At 51.5% G+C, this 21,337-nt stretch overlaps 2 protein-coding genes and 1 long non-coding RNA gene across 3 annotated transcripts in view; 1 reads left to right on the top strand and 2 right to left on the bottom strand.

Moving 5' to 3' along the window:
• The window catches only part of LOC107213868 (hexokinase-2), a 25,122-nt gene extending 12,477 nt beyond the window's left edge, over positions 1–12,645 (top strand). Inside the window, 18 exon segments of the mRNA XM_015648735.2 lie at positions 736–884; positions 1,065–1,184; positions 1,981–2,076; positions 2,190–2,289; positions 2,566–2,749; positions 3,529–3,684; positions 3,818–4,051; positions 4,299–4,603; positions 5,190–5,338; positions 6,043–6,162; positions 6,248–6,343; positions 6,857–6,956; positions 7,052–7,235; positions 7,491–7,646; positions 8,121–8,354; positions 8,706–8,814; positions 8,816–8,953; positions 8,955–12,645. Of these exon segments, the coding sequence (XP_015504221.2) occupies positions 736–884; positions 1,065–1,184; positions 1,981–2,076; positions 2,190–2,289; positions 2,566–2,749; positions 3,529–3,684; positions 3,818–4,051; positions 4,299–4,603; positions 5,190–5,338; positions 6,043–6,162; positions 6,248–6,343; positions 6,857–6,956; positions 7,052–7,235; positions 7,491–7,646; positions 8,121–8,354; positions 8,706–8,814; positions 8,816–8,953; positions 8,955–9,083 (2,759 nt within the window). The 3' untranslated portion in view covers positions 9,084–12,645.
• LOC117245408 lies at positions 1,215–2,658 on the bottom strand. The gene is made up of 2 exons (XR_004500079.1): positions 2,544–2,658; positions 1,215–2,373 (listed from the first exon to the last, which is right to left on the bottom strand). It is a non-coding gene; the product is annotated as an uncharacterized LOC117245408 (long non-coding RNA).
• Positions 12,646–13,293: 648 nt separating the features above from the next.
• Positions 13,294–21,337, bottom strand: part of GMCL1 (germ cell-less 1, spermatogenesis associated) — a 13,794-nt gene continuing 5,750 nt past the window's right edge. The window contains exons 9-14 of the mRNA XM_033519416.1: positions 19,899–19,968; positions 16,699–16,774; positions 15,916–16,061; positions 15,678–15,765; positions 14,714–14,827; positions 13,294–14,611 (exon numbers count right to left, since the gene is read on the bottom strand). Coding sequence (XP_033375307.1) covers positions 14,483–14,611; positions 14,714–14,827; positions 15,678–15,765; positions 15,916–16,061; positions 16,699–16,774; positions 19,899–19,968 — 623 coding nt within the window. The 3' untranslated portion in view covers positions 13,294–14,482. The remainder of the gene's footprint in view (positions 14,612–14,713; positions 14,828–15,677; positions 15,766–15,915; positions 16,062–16,698; positions 16,775–19,898; positions 19,969–21,337) is intronic.

Here is a 21,337-nt window from a genome sequence, read left to right on the forward strand (position 1 = left end):
CGGTGCTTTGGGATCAGCCGAGTCCCGGTGCTTTGGGATCAGCCGAGTCCCGGCTCTCTGGGATCAGCCGAGTCCCGGTGCTTTGGGATCAGCCGTGGATCCCAAAGATCTTTCTTCTCTCCTGGAGAAGGCAGCAATGAGGCTCCAGAGCTCTTTGGAAGCCTCTCCCTGCCTCTTTTCCTGCTGCCACCTTCCCTTCCTGGGGTTCCTGGGCAGGGAGGGAGCTCAGCCTGGGCTCTGGAGGCTGAGCCTGGACACGAGGGGGTATTGAATATTCCAAAAACTCAGCCGAGCTCTGGTGTTCCCACAGCTGCCATCAGGGTTTGAGCCCTTGGGATGGAGGTTTAGGAGCTTCCACACCAGCGTTGGTAGGGTCAGGAGTGGCTCTGCTGCCTTCTTCCTGATGGAGCCTGAGGCTCATCTTCCTGCTGGGGATGGGCTTTTCTGGCTGGGGCTGCTGGGATTTATCCTCCTGCATCTGGATCTGGCTCAGTGATGGTCAAATGTCCATTCTCCACTGGCTGTGGGAGTGCCAGGGGGCAGAGGAGGGGCAGGGGATACAGGGACTGCTCCAATAAAATACCAAAAAAAATATAATAATGAATTAAATAATGAAATCTAATAAAAAACCTGACCTTATTGTACCTGGGTGGGGTCCAGTCACCTCAGGGCTGTGGCATGGTGTGGACAGAGGACCCTCCCAGTTAATGGCTTGTCCTTGTCCTGATCCCACAGAGGACGGGGATTTCCTAGCGCTGGACCTTGGTGGCACCAACTTCCGTGTGCTGCGGGTGAAGGTGTCGGACAACGGGCTGCAGAAGGTGGAGATGGAGAACCAGATCTACGCCATCCCCGAGGAGCTCATGCGTGGCAGCGGGGTGCAGGTGGGTCCTGGCAGAGCCCCTGGGGCTGGAGCAGGACTGGGTGTCCCCATTGTCACCCCTGGGCCAGGGGACGCTGCTGGATCTTGGGGATTGCTGCTGAGTGGGGTGGGCAGGGATGTGGACACAGCATCCCCTCGGAGCAGGCAGCCAGCTGAGTCTCACTCTTTACCTTTCTTCCAGCTTTTTGACCACATTGCTGAGTGTTTGGCCAACTTCCTGGACAAGCTGCAAATCAAAGACAAGAAACTCCCCCTTGGCTTCACCTTCTCCTTCCCGTGTCACCAGACCAAGCTGGACGAGGTGGGTGATTGCTGTGGATTCCACACCAATTTATCTTAGGCATTTAATTAGGCTCATTGATTTTGAGCCACGTGACCTTTCCTGAAGGGCCACATCTCTCGTTCCTGTAAATCCATTTCCCAAGCTCTGGGTGAGTGGAGCTTAGGAACAGCACTGTCCTTTTATTTTTTATCAATATTTCAATGACTCAGTGGCTGCAGGGTCAGGGACAGAGAGGACGGAACATTCCTTCAGGGAATGCAGCTTGGCATCACTTCCCAATAACCCTGTTGCTTGTCATCTTTTCCAAACATGCTATCACTGTCACTGTGACTGTCACTGCCACTGTCCTGTCACTGCCAGTTTCCCCAGCTCTAAGGAAGGGTGGGGTCTGCCTCCCTAAGGGGGCTGTGCCCATAGGGTTGGAGATTTCAAATGCAGTCGAGTCCCATTCCTGCCCCCCAGGGCTCAGCTTGGCACCTGGCCAGGTGCCCCCCAGCCCACAGGAACAGGTCAAGGAGCATTCCGTAGGCACAATGAGCATCTCACCCCTCAGGGATGGGTCAAGGAGCGTTCCTTGGGCTTGTGAACAGGTTTTGCTGCAGGGCTCAATCAAACCTGATCATGGGAATCGAGCAAGAGCAGCTCTCGTTATTTTGCGGTTATTTTGCGGCCATAAACGTTATCTGACACGGAAGCTGTGGCTGATAGCGCAGCTGGTGAGCTGATAACGAGGGGTTTGCCTGCAGGGCCTCATGTCCCCTGTGCCAGGAGTCAGGTGTCACCTCCAAGCTTCCCTCTTGTTGTTCCCCTGCAGAGCATCCTGGTGACGTGGACGAAGGGGTTCAAGTGCAGCAGCGTGGAGGGCAGGGACGTGGTGTCCCTGCTGCGCAAGTCCATCAAGAAAAGAGGGGTAAGAGGCTGGGATGGGTGCACAGGGGTCCCTGGCACAGGCGACCTTGGCTCCCTGCAGATGTTTCGGTCCGTTTTGTCTCCCTTGGGTCACTCTGGTTTCCACCATCCCAGGACTTTGACATTGACATTGTGGCCGTGGTGAACGACACCGTGGGAACCATGATGACCTGTGGCTATGATGACCACAACTGTGAAGTTGGCCTTATTGTCGGTGAGCTGCAGCAAGGGGGAAGAGCTGGGGTCCATCTCTCCAGGAGAGCCAGAGGGAGATCCTGCTTCTTGCAGACCTCGGGGTCTTTGGGGAAAAAAAGAGAGGGGGTATCAGTGTGGAAAAACCAGCTTTGTCCAATGTTTTTTGCTTAGCTCTTCACTTTCTTTGGTGCGTTGGGCTGTGGCCAGAGGGAAATTGGGAATAATGGGAATGAGGAAAAATGGGAATGAGGGAAAAGCAGTGTCCTTGCTCACCCTGTCCACGTGCTTGGCCCAGGTACCGGTACCAACGCCTGCTACATGGAGGAGATGAGGCACATTGACCTGGTGGAGGGGGACGAAGGCCGGATGTGCATCAACATGGAGTGGGGCGCCTTTGGTGACGATGGGGTGCTCAACGACATCCGCACCGAGTTCGACCGTGAGATCGACATGGGCTCGCTCAACCCTGGCAAACAATTGTGAGCAGATTCTTGGCTCGGGCTCAGGCTCGTGGTTTGCTCAGCATTGTCTGTCCTCCCATGGCGTTACTGGGGCTGGGGAGGTCATCCCAGCTAACTGGGTCACCGTGTCCTCCGCCACCGGTGCACAGAGGGGCTGTGTCCCAAAGCAGGACTGTGTGCCCCACCTGCTGCCCTCATGAGCCCCTCATGTGGATGTGCTGGTTCCTGTTCCCCTTCTGGCCAGCAAAGTCACCCACCAGCACAGGCAGACACCCTCACCTGATGTCCACATCCCAATCCTACACATTTCCCCTTCCCCACAGGGCTGCTGTGGAATGGGGTGATCTGAGCTCCCTAAGGTGGCCACGAGTTCTGTTTGCAGAATGATGGTCACATCTGCACGGCTTCATGTTCTCAGTGATGGGATAAACTGCTCTGGGAAGAGATTACCTAGATTCTGTTTGGGATGAGAGGCTGCCAAGGGGTTTTCAGGTCAGCCTGTGGTCACCTCGTGGCACACACACAGCCAAACACACACATTGTTTAGCCTGGAGAAAAGAAGGCTCAGGGGGGAGCTTGTGGTTTAGGTTGGACATTAGGGAAGATTTCTGCCCTGAAAGGGTGGTCAGGTGTGGCATAGGCTGCCCAGGTGCCTGGTGGTGTCACCATCTCTGGAGGGATTTAACAGCTCTGTGGGTCAGCAGGTGGCCTCGGCTGTGCCAGGGACTTGATAACCTTAGAGGGCTTTTCCAGCCCAAACCATTCCCTGATTCTGTCTCATGCCTCCCCACGGGCAGGTTTGAGAAGATGATCAGTGGGATGTACATGGGGGAGCTGGTCAGGCTCATCCTGGTGAAGATGGCCAAGGAAGGGCTGCTCTTTGGGGGAAGGCTCACACCAGATCTGCTCACCACTGGCCACTTTGAGACGAGATTTGTCTCTGCCATCGAGAAGTAAGTAGGATCCAGGTTTCCTGGGTCCCAGCCCATCTCCCAACATCCATGGATGGACCATCACTGAGCAAACCTGGACCATCACACGGCAAAGGTTGGATTCCCAGGCACGAACCCCTTTTTCACCTTCCAGGGAGAAGGAAGGGCTGCAGAAAGCTCACGAGATCCTGAGCAAGCTGGGCCTGGAGCCATCACACGAGGACTGCCTGGCCACGCTGCGCATCTGCCAGATCGTGTCCACGCGCTCGGCCAGCCTGTGTGGGGCCACGCTGGCCGCAGTGCTGCGCCGCATCAAGGACAACAAGGGCGTGGAGCGGCTGCGCTCCACCGTGGGCGTGGACGGCTCCGTCTACAAGAAACACCCCCAGTGAGTCTGGGGTGCTGGGGACAGGGGTCTGGGGGTGCTGGGGACAGGGGTCTGGTGGGGACAGGGGTCTGGTGGGGACAGGGACACAGAGAGGGATCTGCTGCTGCCAGCAGCATGTACAACTTGGCACAAGAGAAACGCCTCCAAATATCCCCTTGGGCACCTCGTGTGGATCCCAGGGGTCACACTCAGAGGGTCACACTCAGAGGGTCACACTCAGGTCCCCTCTCCTCCTCCTCCTCCGTAGCTTTGCCCGTCGCCTCCACAAGACCGTGCGGAAGCTGCTGCCAGACTGCGAGATCCGCTTCATCCGCTCGGAGGACGGGAGCGGCAAGGGGGCAGCCATGGTGACAGCGGTGGCCTACAGGCTGGATGCACAGCACAAAGCCCGGCAGAAGATCCTGGAGCCCCTCAAGCTGAGCCACGAGCAGCTGCTGGAGGTGAAGGAAAGGATGAGGATAGAGATGGAGAAAGGGCTGGGCAAGGAGACGCACGCGGAGGCGACGGTGAAAATGCTGCCCACCTACGTGTGCTCCACTCCTGATGGAACAGGTGATGTGTCCTGTGTAAAACCTCTGCACGTGAGCCCATGGTTGTCCTGCATCCTTGGGAATGGCTGGATCCTTTGTTATGGCCGGTTCCTCTTTGTGGTGGGAGTGGCACAAAGCTCCAGTTTGATACTGGGCAGAGCACTGAGCCTCTGGGACGTTCTGCACCTGACTTAACACAAAGCCTGGCTCTGCGTGCCCACAAATCCTGCCACAGGATTCTCTCCACCCTCATCCTGGATTGTGCTCCTGGTTCTTCCCGTGGCTTGGGCGAGTGCCTGACCTTGGCTTGAAGCTTGCACAGGTCCTGTGCAGGGCCAGGAGCTTGGACTTCAGTGATCCTTGTGGGTCCCTTCCAACTCAGGTTTATGATTCGAAGCCTCATCATCACCCCAAGTCTGGAGCAAACCTCTCCATCCTCTTCCCACCTGCACCCCCTGTTCCCACCTGCATCCCCAGCCTCCATCCCCAGCCGTGCCTCCGTTTCCACCCCTCTCCCTGGAAGGGGCAGATTCACGTCTGCTCTGTGCCACATCCTGGACAGAGCTCTGTGCTGGGATCTCTCCTGATGATCCTCTCTTGGGTTGCAGAAAAGGGAGATTTCCTCGCCCTGGACCTGGGAGGAACCAACTTCCGCGTGCTGCTGGTGCGCGTCAGGAACGGGATGCGGCGCGGGGTGGAGATGCACAACAAGATCTACTCCATCCCTGTGGAGATCATGCAGGGGACGGGAGAGGAGGTCAGGATGGGCAAATGGAGATGGGAAAGGGACATCTTCCCTGGGGTGGCTGGGGCAGGACTGACCTTGGAGCTGGTTTTGCCTTTCCAGGGAGCAAAACCAGGAGTGGGGAGGGCTGGTGCTCTCCTGTGCCCTTAGAGCAGCGAGTTCTTCCCAGGGCTCTGGAGTTTGGGAAGCTGGAGACTGGTGTTTAGGTTGGGAACGGCGTTGTTCCTGGACATGACTGAACCTCCCCAAATCCCTCACACTTCACAAGAGCAGATAAACATCATCCCATTTCCCAGATAGGGAAACCACAACACAAGCAGTGAGAGACACATTTGGAAAGAGTTTTGCAAACCACTCCAGGCAGTGCTTGGGGACTGGGAGTATCTCCAGCAGACTGGGCTGGAGGGCTGTGGGGATCCCTTGCAGAGGGACTGGATTCCCATGTCTCCTCCCTGCTGGCCCCCACGCCTCCTGGGAGCTGCGAGGTGGGGACAATGCAGGGATTTGGCCATGCTGTGGGTGGGGAAGGGGGTGAAACCAAGTTTTTCGGGGTTGCTCCCCTCCCACAGTGCTGCTGAGCCGTGTTCTGCTCCATTCCAAGTCCTGGGAGTGACTTGAACATGCCGGTGTTCCGAATGGCTCAGAATCCCCAGCACTTTGGCCAGGCTGGCTTCTGGCTGTGGTGGTAACTTTTCCCTTTGGCTTTGCTTGTCCAGCTCTTTGACCACATTGTCCACTGCATCTCCGACTTCCTGGAATACATGGGAATGAAGGGCGTATCGCTCCCGCTCGGATTCACCTTCTCCTTCCCCTGCCAGCAGAACAACCTGGATGAGGTAACCCCGCTGCTCCTGGCGGCATCCCTGGCTGTGCCCCCCACCTGCTGTTCAGGGGTCTCACTGGGGGCTTTTCCCACAACAGGGAATTCTCCTGAAGTGGACAAAAGGCTTCAAGGCGACGGGCTGCGAGGGAGAGGATGTGGTGGGCCTGCTGAAGGAGGCCATTCACAGGAGAGAGGTGAGCGGCCACGGGGCTGGGGGAAGGCGGTGGCTGCTCCCACATCCTGGCTTTCTTCAGCGTCATTAATTGGCCTGTAAAACAAATTAGTGGGCTGAGCTCAGGGTAATGAGAGTCGGAATTTTCACAGCCGCCCTTACTCATCACTGGAGGTTGGATTTTCAGACCCTGGAGCTATGGGCTGGCTCCTGGCCAGGGCTGGAGCAGACTTGTCTGGCCTTGAGCTCAGGAGACACAGTTTTGTTTCCTCAGCACAGACCACCTTGAGCTCCTGCCCAGGGGCTGCTCCTGGCAGAGCTGGCCTGGCCCCTCAGCAGCTGGAGGTGTCTGAGGTCTGAGCTCTACCTGCAGACAGTGGGGCTGTGGGAAGTCCATGGGTGCCTCCATGTCTGTGGAGGCAGATGGCCATGGAGGACGAGGGAGAACAGTTTTAAACTTTCCCAGCCACGGGAGCAGACTTAGCAGGAATTCCAAGTCCTCCAGGAATAACCTGTGCAATCCATCCCTCTGCAGGAATTCGACCTGGACGTGGTGGCAGTGGTCAATGACACAGTTGGCACCATGATGACCTGTGGGTACGAGGATCCCTACTGTGAAGTTGGGCTGATTGTCGGTGAGAACTGCAAGATCCTTACGGAGCTCCTGCTCTGTGGTCCCACCCCTGCCCCGTGGGGTGTCCCAGGGCTCTGATCCCGCTCCTCTCCGCAGGCACGGGCAGCAATGCCTGCTACATGGAGGAGATGAGGAATGTGGAGCTGGTGGAAGGGGACGAGGGCAGGATGTGTGTCAACATGGAGTGGGGGGCCTTTGGGGACAGCGGCTGCCTGGATGACATTCGGACGGAGTTTGACCTGGCGGTGGATGAGCTGTCCCTCAACCCTGGGAAGCAGAGGTGGGTGGTGGCTTTGGGGGGCTGCAAGGAACCCCGATGAGGCTGAGGGTCCAGGAGCAGTTCTGACCCCTCGGTGGGTCCAGGGGATGATGAGCAGGACACTGATGTGTCCCTTGTCCCCTGCCCGTGGGTGGGGGCCGTGCTGCTGAGCTTGCTGAAGGGATTGTACTGAAGGCACCTGGCAGGGCTGGAATCCCTGTCCAGTCCCAGTGTCCCCTCCTGTCCTGATGCCCAGCCTCACCCTCTCCTTCCCAGGTATGAGAAGATGATCAGTGGGATGTACCTGGGGGAAATTGTCCGCAACATCCTGATGGACTTCACGAAGAAAGGGCTGCTCTTCCGGGGACGGATCTCGGAGAGGCTGAAGACCAGAGGAATCTTTGAGACCAAGTTCCTGTCTCAGATAGAGAGGTGCGGTCCAACAGGTGCCAGTCAGAGCAGGGATGGAGTTTGGGGGAAGTGCCCCCAGGGCTGCTGGGAGAAGTTCCATGTGCTGGGTCTGGAGCCAGGGTGATGCAGACGGTGCCACGCAGATAAACCAGCAGAGCCCACGTGGTTGTGGCAGCAGCAGTGTGGAGACAAGGAGGCTGTCTGGGGCGGGCAGCACAGATGGCTCTTTATCCTCTGCCCTGGCCAGAGAGGGGCCGTGGGTTACCCGAGTGTCTCGCTGCCATGGCTTTGTCCTGAAATCGCCTCCCTGACCAGGATGTGACACCAGGCCGCAGCCAGGTCTGAAAGCTGAGCTTCAAGGGGGGCTGGAGGGTCGCCCCAGGCAGTCACTCGAGCCATGAGTCCCTGGGCTCTGTGGGATGTAGATCAGGAAGGGGAAGGCACACCTCAGCTGCTCCATCTCCTAACGCTGCCCCTTCCCCGTGTCCTCCCCAGCGACTGCCTGGCCCTGCTCCAGGTGCGCTCCATCCTGCAGCACCTGGGCCTGGAGTCCACGTGTGACGACAGCATCATCGTGAAGGAGGTGTGCACGGTGGTGGCGCGGCGCGCGGCGCAGCTCTGCGGAGCCGGCATGGCCGCTGTGGTGGACAAGATCCGCGAGAACCGCGGCCTGGACTTCCTCAAAATCACCGTCGGCGTGGACGGGACGCTCTACAAGCTGCACCCTCAGTGAGTGGCTCTGGTTGTGCTCCAAGGGGGCTGCCCCAGGGCACCTGCCCACCTTGGGCAGTCACGGGGCTGAGGGGAAGGTTCAGGGGGATAATGGGGAGGATTTGAGGTGTCCCAGGGGCTTGAGGAGCTCAGTGACCCGAACTTGGGGCTCAGCAGGAGTCAGCTGGTCCCTCAAGGACAGGGGCACCAAGACAGGTCACACAACAGGGGCTCCTCCAATCCCGCTGGACCTGACCCAGATGTGGTGACCGGGTTCAGCCAGGACTCTGAGGCACGGAGATGAGGCAGGGGTTGGGACCGATACGTTCACCAGTTAACTCGGAACCTCTCCCTCCCCTTGCCCTGCAGCTTCTCCAACGTCTTGCAGGAGACAGTGAAGCAGTTGTCCCCCAAGTGCGAAGTGACCTTCCTGCAGTCGGAGGACGGCAGCGGCAAAGGCGCCGCGCTCATCACGGCCGTGGCCTGCCGCATCCGCGAGGCCGGGCAGCGGTAGAGGGAAGCAGGTTTGCCCAAGAGCTTGGTTTCAGCAAAACAGGACATTTCCTCACCCAATCCCTCCCTCTCTCTGCACACACTCACACACCCATGCAGCCCCTCCCCTCCAAGCAGACTCGTAGCTTTACTTGTTCTCCGAGGCACCACGGTGGAACTGGAGACGCCGTGGGCTCTGTACAAAGTGATGTCGTAGGAGTTTCCTTGCATGCCATAAAACCGCCTGTCGAGTAAAGCTCACAGTGTCATTTGGCTTCTCCCTGCATTCCCAGGTGGAGCTGGAGCTGTCCCACCCGCAGCCTCCGTCACACCCCAGCTCTCCTCGCACCTCTCCAAACCACTGGTCCTCCCCTAACGGCAGTAGTGATAACACTCAGATAATTAAGACACTGCATTGTCACTTTAACGGTACCTATTTATGTATGTCCGAGTCGTAGCTGTAGAAGCAAACCTCTAAGATTGGGCTAAAGACCTCCACTAGTCTTTTACCCTGATCAAGGCTGTATTATTTCCATGAAAGTCATGGTAACTCTTAAAGCACAGGGTGCAGAATTCCACCGGCGTGGCCGCGGCTGCACTGGAGATACCGCGTATCTCCCTTGGTGAGCAATAACGAGAACCTGCTGGGGCCAGGCTCCAGCAGAGCACGTGCCTGGAAATAATTGGGGACTCAGGGTCTAATCCCATTTCCTGACCTCTCACCTGCACTCTGAGTAGCGTGTAGGAACGTGGCGTGTGCGTAGGGTCGTGTTTCACCCCTGGACACCACTACCCCTTCCCTGGTGCATGTGTGGGCACGAGGAGCCGCTGCCACGGGTCGGCGTCTCCCCTGCCAAGCCCCAAACTCGTGGCTGTGTGTCTGCCCTTGGCGTGGAGAGTCTGGTTTGCTTTGTGTCTGTGAAATAGTTCTGCAGCTGCAGCCTTTAGGTGGCACCTGGATTTATACACTGTATATTTATGTTTTAAGAGATCTTATGTCTTTTTATGTACATAGTCTTGGGGGGGTTGTATCACTTGGTTTTAGTGTCACCTTTCCATGTTGTTGAAGAACAGTACAGAGTAATTATTTTCTTTTTTTCTTCTGTCGTGTAATTTTTTTTTTAATTTAAAATTTTCTTGGGGTAGACTGGAAAAAGAGACCCAAACACCTGAGGACAGTTGTACAAGAGGTTTGGGCATTCTGACTTTATCACCAGGACAAAAGGGAAAGCAGAAAGCCAAGGGTGCAGGAGCAGCGGGGCCCTGCGGTGATGCTGTTGGCTTCAGGCTGGGTTTAACCTTAGGAGAAGTTTTATTTTGTCCCCTGCCCTCCCCAGCTGTGCTCTGCGAGGTCACACCACGGGTGGATGACATAACCCAGGCTCGGGGAGGTGACAGCAGCTGGTGTCACTCCATCCCCACGTGGCATCCCCAGGGAGCCCTGTGCCCGCAGCATCGCTTGTGTGCCATGGCCAAACACAGGGATCCATTTTTGCCAACAGAAAACTCTGGATGAACTAAAAGCTGCAAGTCTCTGCCTCTGTGAGCAGAGGCAGACAAAGGCTGGGGGTGGAGGGGTTCTGTAAATATTTAGCAGAAGTTAATGAAATTACAGTGATGTACAAAAAGAAAATAATAACTAATATTCCCCACAAACAGCCCTTCAGATTGGAGGATAAGAGTTTTTGTCTATTTTTATGTATATTTTTATACTGCTTGGGGTAACCTCATTACCAAAAGTCTCTCTTCTGTGTTGGGGGTCAAGCTCAGTAGCACAATTTTAAAGCAAAATTACTCTTTTGGGCATTTTAAATGCTTATTTTTTTATAAGCTTCAAGACAATTATAACAGAACCTGTGTATAGAAATGATGTAAGAAACCAAGTTTAGTGAAGTTTTAGAAACTGTCAAATAAATCTTTGAAGGATGATACAGAAATCCTCTAATCTGGTACCAAGCAGTTTTGTGTGATTTTTTTTCCTCAGAAAACCAGCATTTTGCCTACTGAAAAATCAAACCAGAAATCTTTGTAGCTGCTGCACTGTGCAGAGTTGCATTAGTGGCTGTTTTTACTCTTAGCCAGCTGTACCCCTTCTGAAATCCATTGTGTTTTCATCAGTTAGTGAGTGAAATTTTATACAAGAGTAGTTTTGGGGGCAGAATGGGAAGGACTGGGATCTGAGCAGCCCTGCTTTTGATTCAGGCTCTGTTGGAGCAGGGAACTGACAGGGTGAGAGGGAAACTGGGGAGCTGAGGTACCTGGTCTGGAGCAGGGTCATCACAGTCCCCTCACCTGTCTGGGGTGAGGGAGGGGCTGTAGCTCCACAGGGGTGAGGAAGGATCACCCTGAGCTCGCAGGATGGATTTTTGGCTGGGCTTGGTCAGAGGGATACCCAGCTGGGTATCCAAGGCTCCTTTTGCTTAGACTCAGAATCAAGCAGGGTCTGGAATGTTCCCAGGTAAAAGCAGTACTTGAAGCGTTACAAGACACACACCTGTGTTACCTGTGGCTGCAGGGAGGGTTTGGGAACACCTGGAGGAGGATCATCCCCAGGGGGATGAGCACTGGAGGTGTTGGATGTCCAGTCTGACTGTGACGGCTGGGACCAGAACCTCACGCCAAAACGTTGCCATGGGATGTTCTGTGAATGTGTTTAAAATGAAGAAGGGAAGATTAAATCCTAATTACTGATATGAAGGGAAGATCAAATGATTATCTGTAGGGACAGACGGACAGACTGCTCAGCCTGATCTGCGTCTTCCCTGCAGCAAGAAGCGCTGCTCTATGGATTTAGGATGGTTTTGTTTTGCTTGGTTGTTCCCATCTGGATGCATTTTCTTTGTGCTCCCGGGGTGCTGGGACGTTCTCTGGCCCCACAGGCAGCAGGGAACAGTCTCTGCCCTCCCCTCCCTGGCAAATCTCTCCTTGTTGGTACTTTGGACAGGATTTTATTGGGTTTTCAATATATATGCAGATATATATCAACACAATCAGCAAATTACTGAACCTTGCAAGCAGAATTTGCCTCTTCCCTTCCTGGACTCCGTGGCTGGGAGGGAGAAGCTCGTGCTCAGTGGCCCGAGGGGTACAGGGATATCAGTGGGGCACAGATCTCTGGGCTGGCAGCAGCCTGGGTGCGGTTTGACCTGAGATAATTCGGTGCCTGCTCTCTCTTATCAGGCAATCCAAACACATCTGGCTTGCCAGAGAGATAAGGGGGTGAAAGGTCCAAGTGCAAGGGACAGGAGAGGTGTAAAATGGTGGTAAAAAGCACCGTGCAGGGGTTGTGAGGTACAAGGTAACAACAAAATAAACTCTAATGTGGGAAGCCCTGGCCCCAATCCCCTCCCCTCCAGATAAGGAAAATGCCTGCTTTGGGTAGATCATTCACTTCCTCTGGTAGAAAAATGGGCACTGAAGGCATGAAGAGGCAATTCCTGTTCTCAAGGTAATTTGGAGAGAGGAAAATTCTTTCCCTTGTGACATCCCTGACCAGTCTGAAATTTTTCTGGCCTGAAGCAAAGAAAATGCATCTTGATGTGGGCGCTGGCTCCGTGCGGGCAGGGGAGTCATAAAGCCAAAGACTGTGTGGCTGCTGGCAGAAACGAGTGCTGTAGATTCACCTGATGTTGTTCTTTCGTGTTTACAATATTTATTTTTAGTAATTGACTGCAATGATATTATATATAGGCTTCCTTATTTTTGTACTTTTCATACCGTTTTCCTGAGTGTGGTGTTGTACTGCTCAGCTCCCCTCAGCCACCACTGCTGCTCCTTAGTCTGTGACAATAAACGAGAGAAAAACAACCACCACCCATTCCTGGGGTCAGTGTGTGTGTTTTGGTTTCTGTGCTCCCCTCTGCCCCTCAGCAATCCCTGAGGAAGGGCACCTGTGCCCAGCCCATCCCAAATCCCTGATCCTGGCCCCTGGGAAGGGGGAGCCGGCTGGGAGGGCGCTGCCCCCACAGCCAGGAGGGCTCAGGGAGCCCCAGGACACACCCAGGGATCAAGGGAAGGGGCTGTTTCCTAGGAAAACGACACCAAGATGAGTTTCCTGCTCCATATCCTGGTGACACTGGGTGGGGGGCAGCCCTGGGATCCAGGGGGCAGAGCAGGATCAGGCCCTGGCAGGGGTGCAAAGCTCAGACTTTGATGTGCTGCAGAAAACCACCTGGATTTGAGGTACCTGCTCCCTCTGCCATTAACCAGCAGCCCCTGTTGCTTTCCGTGGAATCAATTTCCACTGAATCAATTTTAAGGAGTGGGTACTTCTAAGTAAAACCAGAGTTAAGTATCTAAATAAAATTAATTCAATTAATAAATTTGATGCCAGAGCAGCTGGACAGCTGAAAATGCTTCTGCTCTCTGCTGCCAAAGCTGTGACACAAGATCACAGTGAGGTGCTGAATCCACAGGGTGAATCCAATACAAAAAACAATTCCCAGCAGGAAAGGATGGGCAAGTATTCCACTTGAAATCATTTATTGACACACTGCCATGTTTTTCTATATTTCCCAACACATTTTTATCCTTATTATAAAGTACAAATGGTTTTATATTTTTCTGACATTAAAAAAATAGGCTAACGAGGCAAAAATTCCCAGTTTGAATCAAAAAGTCCTGCTGTTAGAATTCAAAATTGTGAGAGACAAACATAAAACCCAACAAAGACTGAACAGAGTGTACCATGACATGACTCATCCATCAGACCAAGTGGAGAGAAATCTCTTGTTCCCAGCTCTTGCCTTTGGATCCTGTGACCTTGCTGAACTGATGTGAAGTTGGTGTTACACATACAACTCAAAAGGCACTCAAAAGTCACAAGTTCCTGAGCTAACATGGGAAGGATTCCCAAGGTAACAGCTAAAACAAGCCACAGAAAATGTTTAAAAACTGGTATTTGGTCTGTGTGAGTGGAGTCAGCACTCAGCAGAACTCCAGCTGAGAGCTGCTGCTGACAGCACTCAAGTGATGGTGAAGACATTGGAATATTTGCTGTACATGGAAAAAATTATTCATTTATGAACACCCTTATTAGTAAATTAACCTGCTAAGAGACAGAATTATTTGCTTCAGTGCTAGAAGAAGACCAAGAATGAAATGTGTATGTGTGAACTACAAAAAAGGCTTAAACCCAGCAGGTGGGAAGGGCTGTGCAGTTAAATAACCAAAGTTGAGAGGCCACATTTACAGAGATTATTTGGCCCTAATGGAAAAGGATCAGGGAAAAAGCAAAATATGGATCTAGTATTTACAGATCAGTTACTTAAAAGCCCAACAAATAATACAACCAAAACCCACACTAACAAAACCCACACAACCTACAATGTGTGCTCAAGACTCCAGCAGGTAATTTCTAAGTTGTGATCCACACAAATTCCCTATTTCCAGTTTGGCTCAGTTTTCACCCAGAAAAGCCCAAGTGTAACACTTCTCAAACACAGAATGGCTACTGCCTGACGACACAGAACAGAAATAAAATAAAAGATCTGAAAAAGGGTAACTGGTTTTGGCCTACCTAATGTCTGATATTTTCTGAGCTGCATAGGAGAGCACTAAGGCCAGGGCTGCTGCTCCAGGGTAAGGCCTGCCTGTCTGAGCTTTGGAGCAGCATCCAGGGTGGGAGAGGGGCTGCCACAGCCCCCAGGGAGGTCTCAGCCTTCCAAATTTTCCAGCTGGGCCTCGCTGTCTGCCCTCTTCTCTGGTGATGTGTACAGGAAGTTGCAGCAGATGTAGAGGGGGAACATCAGGAGTCTGCTGTCCAAATTCATCACGATCTGCTCCTGGAACACACACAGGGGACATTTTGTGTGGTGAGGGGGGGACCACAAAGCACAATACTGACACAAAATCCCAACATAAAGAATAAAGCAAAGACAATTCACCTTCACCTCAGGTTTATAACGCTGACACATTCTCAAGCCTGCCCACAGCTCCCACCCCAGAGCTCCCAGCCCTCTGCAGCACAGGAACAGCCACAGGAAATCCCCTCCAACATCCTGGGCAAAAAGGACCAGTTTTCAGTTTTGGGAGATTTCACCAACCAGGCATTCCACAACAGTTTATACTTGAGAGCAAATTTTAGTTTGTGGGTAGGAAATTTTTGGTTCCACTACAGGAGCTGGTTTTGGGGTAGCAAAATTGAAACTTCAGCCTCGTGAGGATGCAAAACAATTGAAACTTCAAAACTGAAACTTCACCCTCCAGTGAGGATGGTACTGACAAAGGAAAGTTTTCTGTGTTCTCACCACCTTTGTACCACTGCTGGCTGGGATTTGAGAAACTTGATTAACAAGTTCCACACATGCCTCACTAAATCCTGCTGTCAGCAATGGATGGAAAAGAGCACTTGCTCCAAGAAAACTCCACTCCTCTCTGGGGCTTTCATCAATTTATTTAGTAGAGTAATAAATCCAACCCTTAAACGACATGTAGACATTCTCTTAACTCCTCAGCTTATGAGAGTCTTCAAATTCTGCATTTGCCTGTAAATGAGGAGTCTGATGGACAGATTATGCAGAGGGGTGATGTCAGCAGTGCTGGAAGGCTGGGAGAAGAGCTGAACATGACACTGGCAGCAGACAGCAGCTCCACAGGCACTAATTTCACTAATATGGGAACTAATTTCATATTATCAACACTAATGAAACTCATACTACCATACTCTAGATCCACTTCACAAATTAGCTTAATTACTCACCACCTCTAACAGGACTGCCTGAGATTCCACATAAGCAATGACAACAAGAACAGCAACTTCCCCTCAAAAGCATTGTGACTTCTCAGCATTTTTTTCATGCCTTGAACTCCACCATTCAAGTTGAAGAGCTGAAAAGCCCAGAGACACACCTGGTCCTTCTCCAGGGTCAGGATCTGATAGCCTGTTGTCCTGCTGCAGATCATCTTCCCGCTGCCATCGAACGAGGCCAGGCGCAACCTGCGGGCACAAGAGCGAAACCACTTCAGCCTCCCGTCCCTTTTCAGCACAAGGAGCTCCTCCCGAGGAGACAGGAACATTTTTCAATGTCACTGACTCGGTGACAACAAAGCCCAGCTGAGGGAGCCCCCGAGGCCCCAGGGCTGGCACCTGAAGGCGATGCTGCGGCGTGGCTGCAGGCTGACGGAGCCGCTGCACGGCTGGTTCAGCGTGTTGCGCTTGAAGATGATGTAGCGGTTGGTGTAGGTCACCAGCAGGTCCAGGCCGAAGTTGAAGCCAGTCCAGCGCCAGCAGTACTGCAGGACAGAGGGGACACTCCTGGAGCAGGAGTGCCAGCTCTGAGGGGCACTGGGGGGTTCAGGGATCCCTGCCAGCACCGTCTGGAACAGGGAACTTGGTGGGGACAACCTGTCCCAGGGGACTGCGTGAGAGCAGCTGAGTGTCAGCTGCCTCCCACACACACAGGACACATGTCACACCAGTGGATATCAAATACTCAGCACTGCATAATGGGGCTGATCTGTGAGCTCCAGCCATGCCCAAAGCACTCCCTGGGTCAACAGCCTTGGGTTATGTGGCTTCAATAGGAAAAATTAATGTTCTCTCTTTGTTCCACAAGACCTGTAACCTAAAGACACAGAGGAGTCCTGGCTCTGAATGTTACACATTTTATCTAGAGAACTTCCTTTTCCAGCTAAAAAGAAAAATCAGTGATCAGAACTCTATTTAACTGCCTGGACTAACATTTTTCTGAGTCTCACAGCACGAGAGCACAATGAAACACCAGTTCCTTGCTCCTTGCAGAGACAATTGCTTCCATCCCTCTGGGGAGGAAAAACAAGTCATCTTTTGGATGCAGTTTGTCAGTGAGGACCCACATGATCTGGAAATGGCTGACTTGTCTCAGCCATGTCTGCAGTTTGCCACACTTACATCACCATCCTTGGCCAGTTTGCGTCCACACCTCATGCTATTTCCTTCCAGTTCCTCTTTATTGATTTCTTGAGGCCTGAAAAAACCCAAACCAGCATCTTTAAGGACACTTCAACAACTTTGTATGATACCTTAATGTGGGGAAGATGAATGGACTGGAGTAAACTTGTCTGACCAGATAATCATGGAGTACCTGAGTTGGAAGGGACCCACAACTGACCCTTCTTTGAGCAGAGGTGTGACTGACTGGATGAGCTCCCAGAGCCTCTTCCACCCCAAACTGTCCCATAAACATCCACCTACACCACAAAACTGCAATGCAAACCAGGTTGTGACACCTCAGTTAGGCAAAACTTCTTGTACAAAAGAACCTTTCCAGATAACAAAATACTAGCTGTTGCAATGAAAGACATTCTCCCAGCCCTGTGAAAACCCAAGTGTTTTTTAAACAGAAGGCTGGCTTCTTAGGCACAACCAGAGACAAGTGCTGGGGCACAGCTGCAGGGCTCTGCACAACAGAGTGCTATGAAGCAGCAGCCACGAGACACTGGGAGAGGTTTCTCAAGGGGCTGGTTATGCAACTTGGCTAAAAAAAACCCACTTCCCCTCAGAGCTCATGAAGTGGCAGAGCCTCTCAGAGCTCCTGAGATGCCAGAGCCCTCGGCTGTGTCATGCCACACCAACATCAGCTCCTTTCACCCAGCACTTCCCCTGCGTCCAACAGCCCTGCAGAACCAGCACAAGTGAGATCAGTCTTGATTTTCCACAAGTGTGTTACTCACTTTGCTCCACACACCATGACATCATTAACCCAACACTCACTGCCAAAAAGTGCTCAAGTTACACCAGAGTGAGAGCTGGCAATGAACTTTATTAATCCCAGTGCCATCAGCCCCTGCAGCTTAAACTGCAAAGCCACAAGACCCCACAGTGCCCTCCAAGCCAAAGAGATGCAGCATCTGCTCTCCTCCTGCTGCTCACACTCCACAGCAACTCACAGCTAAAGCTTTCATAAACTCAGCCCAGCTCTTCTCTCTGGTTTGTGTAAGAGCCAGTCCTGGGAGGTGAAGTGTTCAATGAACAGGTTATGCATACAATTTGGAACAAATTCACCCAGGAACCTTCTGTGTGCTTTTCCACATCTTCCAGGTGAACTGGTTCTGTGGCTGACCTAAATGCAGGATTTATTTCTGTTTAATTAGTGACAAATTTCACAAACATTAGTCCACAATGCTCGGGCTGGCATTAACATCCATCCCTCAAGCAGCCTCAGACAATGCAGAACTGCAGCTTTCACCACTTCCACCAGCTGCCACACAGTGAACAGTGGAGTTATTCTGCTTCCTTCTTACATGGTGCCAAAGAGACTGCTAAGAGCAGAAGTGATTCCAGTCCCAGACTTGAAAGATCTGTCTGGCTTCCGCCACAAAACACATGTTTAATTTAGAAAAATGTGATCCACTTTAACACAAGTAACCCCGAGCAGCCACAGTTCAAAGCCACAAACTCCAGTAACACTAAAAAATTCTCCAATTCTGAGAGTGAATAAGATGTTTAATCCTTTTAAATGCAAACTCAAAGCAGAAGGGAAACACTTTCTTCTCCTCCCCTCCCCTCTCTGAAGTCCCCAGGACAAACCACATGACAGCATTCCAAGCAGTGCCATTCCAAGGCTGGCAGTGTTGGAATAAGCAGGTGCAATTATGCTGTGCACCAGGTGGGATATGGAAATAGAGCCTTACTTCAGCTCACAGGAGTCAGATTCATGTCTTGCTCTAATTCCTAAGTCTGCTTCCTTGCCCCTGAGGGAAAAGGTGTTTGGTACTGACACGGGCAGTAGGTGTGAGAGGAAGAGCAGCAGAGCTGGATAAATGATAGGCTTATAAAACCTGAATTCTTTTCCTGCAGCTACACGTTGATCAAATGGCTAAAACATTTGCACTAACACAAAGGAACAGCTGCTTCTGGGCCCTTCTGAGGCTGAGACTTCTGGTTTTCACTGTCTTAAAAGAAATAATAAATCCATGCTGCAGAAGAGAAAACTAGACAAGGAAGTAAAATGTGGAAAAATACACTGTCCATTCCAAGAGCCACTGAAATCCTCAGCTGTAGCTGAATTTTCAAACTGCTGTTTTCCAAGCTGGATGATCCCCATCATCCTCACTGCAGCTCTCTGGCAACTCACTTTTCCACAAGCCTGTGTATCCAACGGCTGACAATTCTCCCACTGCACTGAACCACCAAAACACATCAAAATTTGCAAATTCAGGGTCTTATCTCGTATCAGAATTCTGATGACTCACTTCCCTATGAACCCTGGTCGCCCATGAGCCAGGAGGTGACATCTGTTTGCTCTCAGATACAGCCACAGCAGCACTGCAAAAGCCTTCCCAAGAGAACAGCACCAGAAACAAGCCATGGCTACCCAAAATTCACCTGCAGGAATGGAATGGGAGAGTCACAGTTCTGCACTTTACCTCCCCCACTTCCTAAAGGACTGCCACCTAAGAAAACAACTTTTTAACGACCTTGGCTATTCTTCAGACTAGAGTTTGGGGCTTTTTTGAAGCTCCTGTTACAACCCAACACATCCCTGTCCACAGCAGCACCCGCTGGGTGACACAGCTACAGGACAAAGGAGCAGTCTGCTGGGTCTGGGGAGGTAACAGGCATTCTGCAGCTCCCTGACTTGGCATTTCTTCTCCACAAAGCCCTCTAGGAGCCAGGAGAGAACACAAAGGCAGGATCAACTCCCCCAGCTGCATTTTGCCATAGTTTTGGTGTTAAATCAGGGACCTGGCTCACTGCAGCACAGCCAAGAGAGAGCAGAAGGAAGAGAAACACTTTGATGGCCAAAGTATCCTTAAAATGGAAGGCTCAGAAATTACCCTTCTGCAGCCTCAACACAGATTTCCAGGTGAAGCACTAGTGAGAAACATTAACCAACATAAAGGAAAATACAGAACTCGTGCCCCCCACCCACCACTTTCCTCTGGTCCCATTAGAAGAGTTTTCTGGTTGAGGGATGGGAGATCAGCCAGCCCAAGGGAACAGAAAGCTCCACAGAGATCAACAGTTCAAAAGCTGAAGTATGATTCCCTCCCTCCTTTTAATGTAAACTCCAAAAAAATTTCTATCAGAATTTCTATGAGAGGAAGGTTTCTAATTTAAGGAAGAAAGAAAGCCTGTAATATACCTACCCAATATCATTGTCTTGTTCTGCTCTGAGCATGGCAAACCACTGCTGTTTGTAAACAGAGGACAGCCATTCTAAAATTAAAAAAAAACAAACAAAACTTGATGGTGTCTTTGGAGCTGGGAATGGGGATGAGCATATACATTCAAAACAGAGAAATAAAATTGCATTGAAATAATAGAAGTTACACTTATGAACTGAACAGTCTATGCAAGCCACCCCCAATAACTCCCTGTGCTCTCCAGCTCCCAGCCTCAAGCACAGGTGAAGGGACAAACATCCACAACCAACAGGCAGTCACTCCAGCCTGTGTTCATCTCCTCAAACACCCACTGCTGCCACAAGTGATGCAACAACTGCACACGTTTTCCTGGCACACAAAGCTCTGTTCAGCCAGGGAGCTTGTCAACAAGCTCCTGGGAGAAGGGGCTGTTTCCTGAAGCCCCAGTGGAATTCTACATAAGTTAAAGAAGAAGAAAACACCATCAAGGGATAAAAGGAAACAGCGACTTCACACAAACAGAAATTGTACCCTGCTAAGAATAAACATAAATCATGTCTTCCTTGGAGAACACACACAAAGATTTTATTGGCTGTGGTAATTTAATGTTGCAACCAAGAGATAAAACAGAACAAAACTCAATAGTTTGTCAGGCAGTTAGACAAAAGGGATCCCAAAAGCACAGGGTGTAAGAAGTTCTTAGTCAAGATAACAAATGGGGCAGGGGGGCAAGGTCACATATGAGAAGTAGCTCAGGGAAATGGGCTGGGTGAGAGAACAGGGAAAGCCAGTGCGACCAAAAACAAACCAGGAAGCTGACAAATGTGACAGAAGGGATGAGAGGTGAGATTGTGGATGGGAGACTTAAAACCAGCCTTTGTCCCCCCACTCAAGAGTTAAAGTACAGACTGTGATAGGAGCAAACTGGGAATCAACCAGACAACAGATAAAAGATGAATTAAGGAAACCTACACAGGTAAGAAACAGAGAATGGATGTGCTAGAAGGGAAGGAAAGAAGTATCAGGAGGGAGAGCATCTTCTGTATTTGTATATGTGCATGTACCTATTTCCTACCTCACATTTCAGCTGCAATTCACCTGATTTCTGAAGGGGAAAAGCAGAGCTGAGAAAATACTCCCAAGCAAAGCAAGTAAAAGAGAACAATGCACACTTTGCTCACAAAGTCACATTATTTATTCCTGTCTCTTGCACCCTTTCTGCACAAAGATCAGACTGCTGTGAACTCCTAACACAGAAGTTCAGTTTTCCCCTTCAAGACCTACACAGAGGTATTGATATATTTTTATTACAATATTATATAATTGATATATTTTTATACTACAGAGAGTATAAAAATAAATAAATAATCACAGTGCTACCTTCAACTACTCAGTGTGATTTTCTCCCTGCACCACAGTGCCACCCAGCTGTCCTGTGTCCC

This window comes from Parus major, chromosome 22, assembly GCF_001522545.3.
Source record: "Parus major isolate Abel chromosome 22, Parus_major1.1, whole genome shotgun sequence".
Classification (NCBI taxonomy): domain Eukaryota; kingdom Metazoa; phylum Chordata; class Aves; order Passeriformes; family Paridae; genus Parus; species Parus major.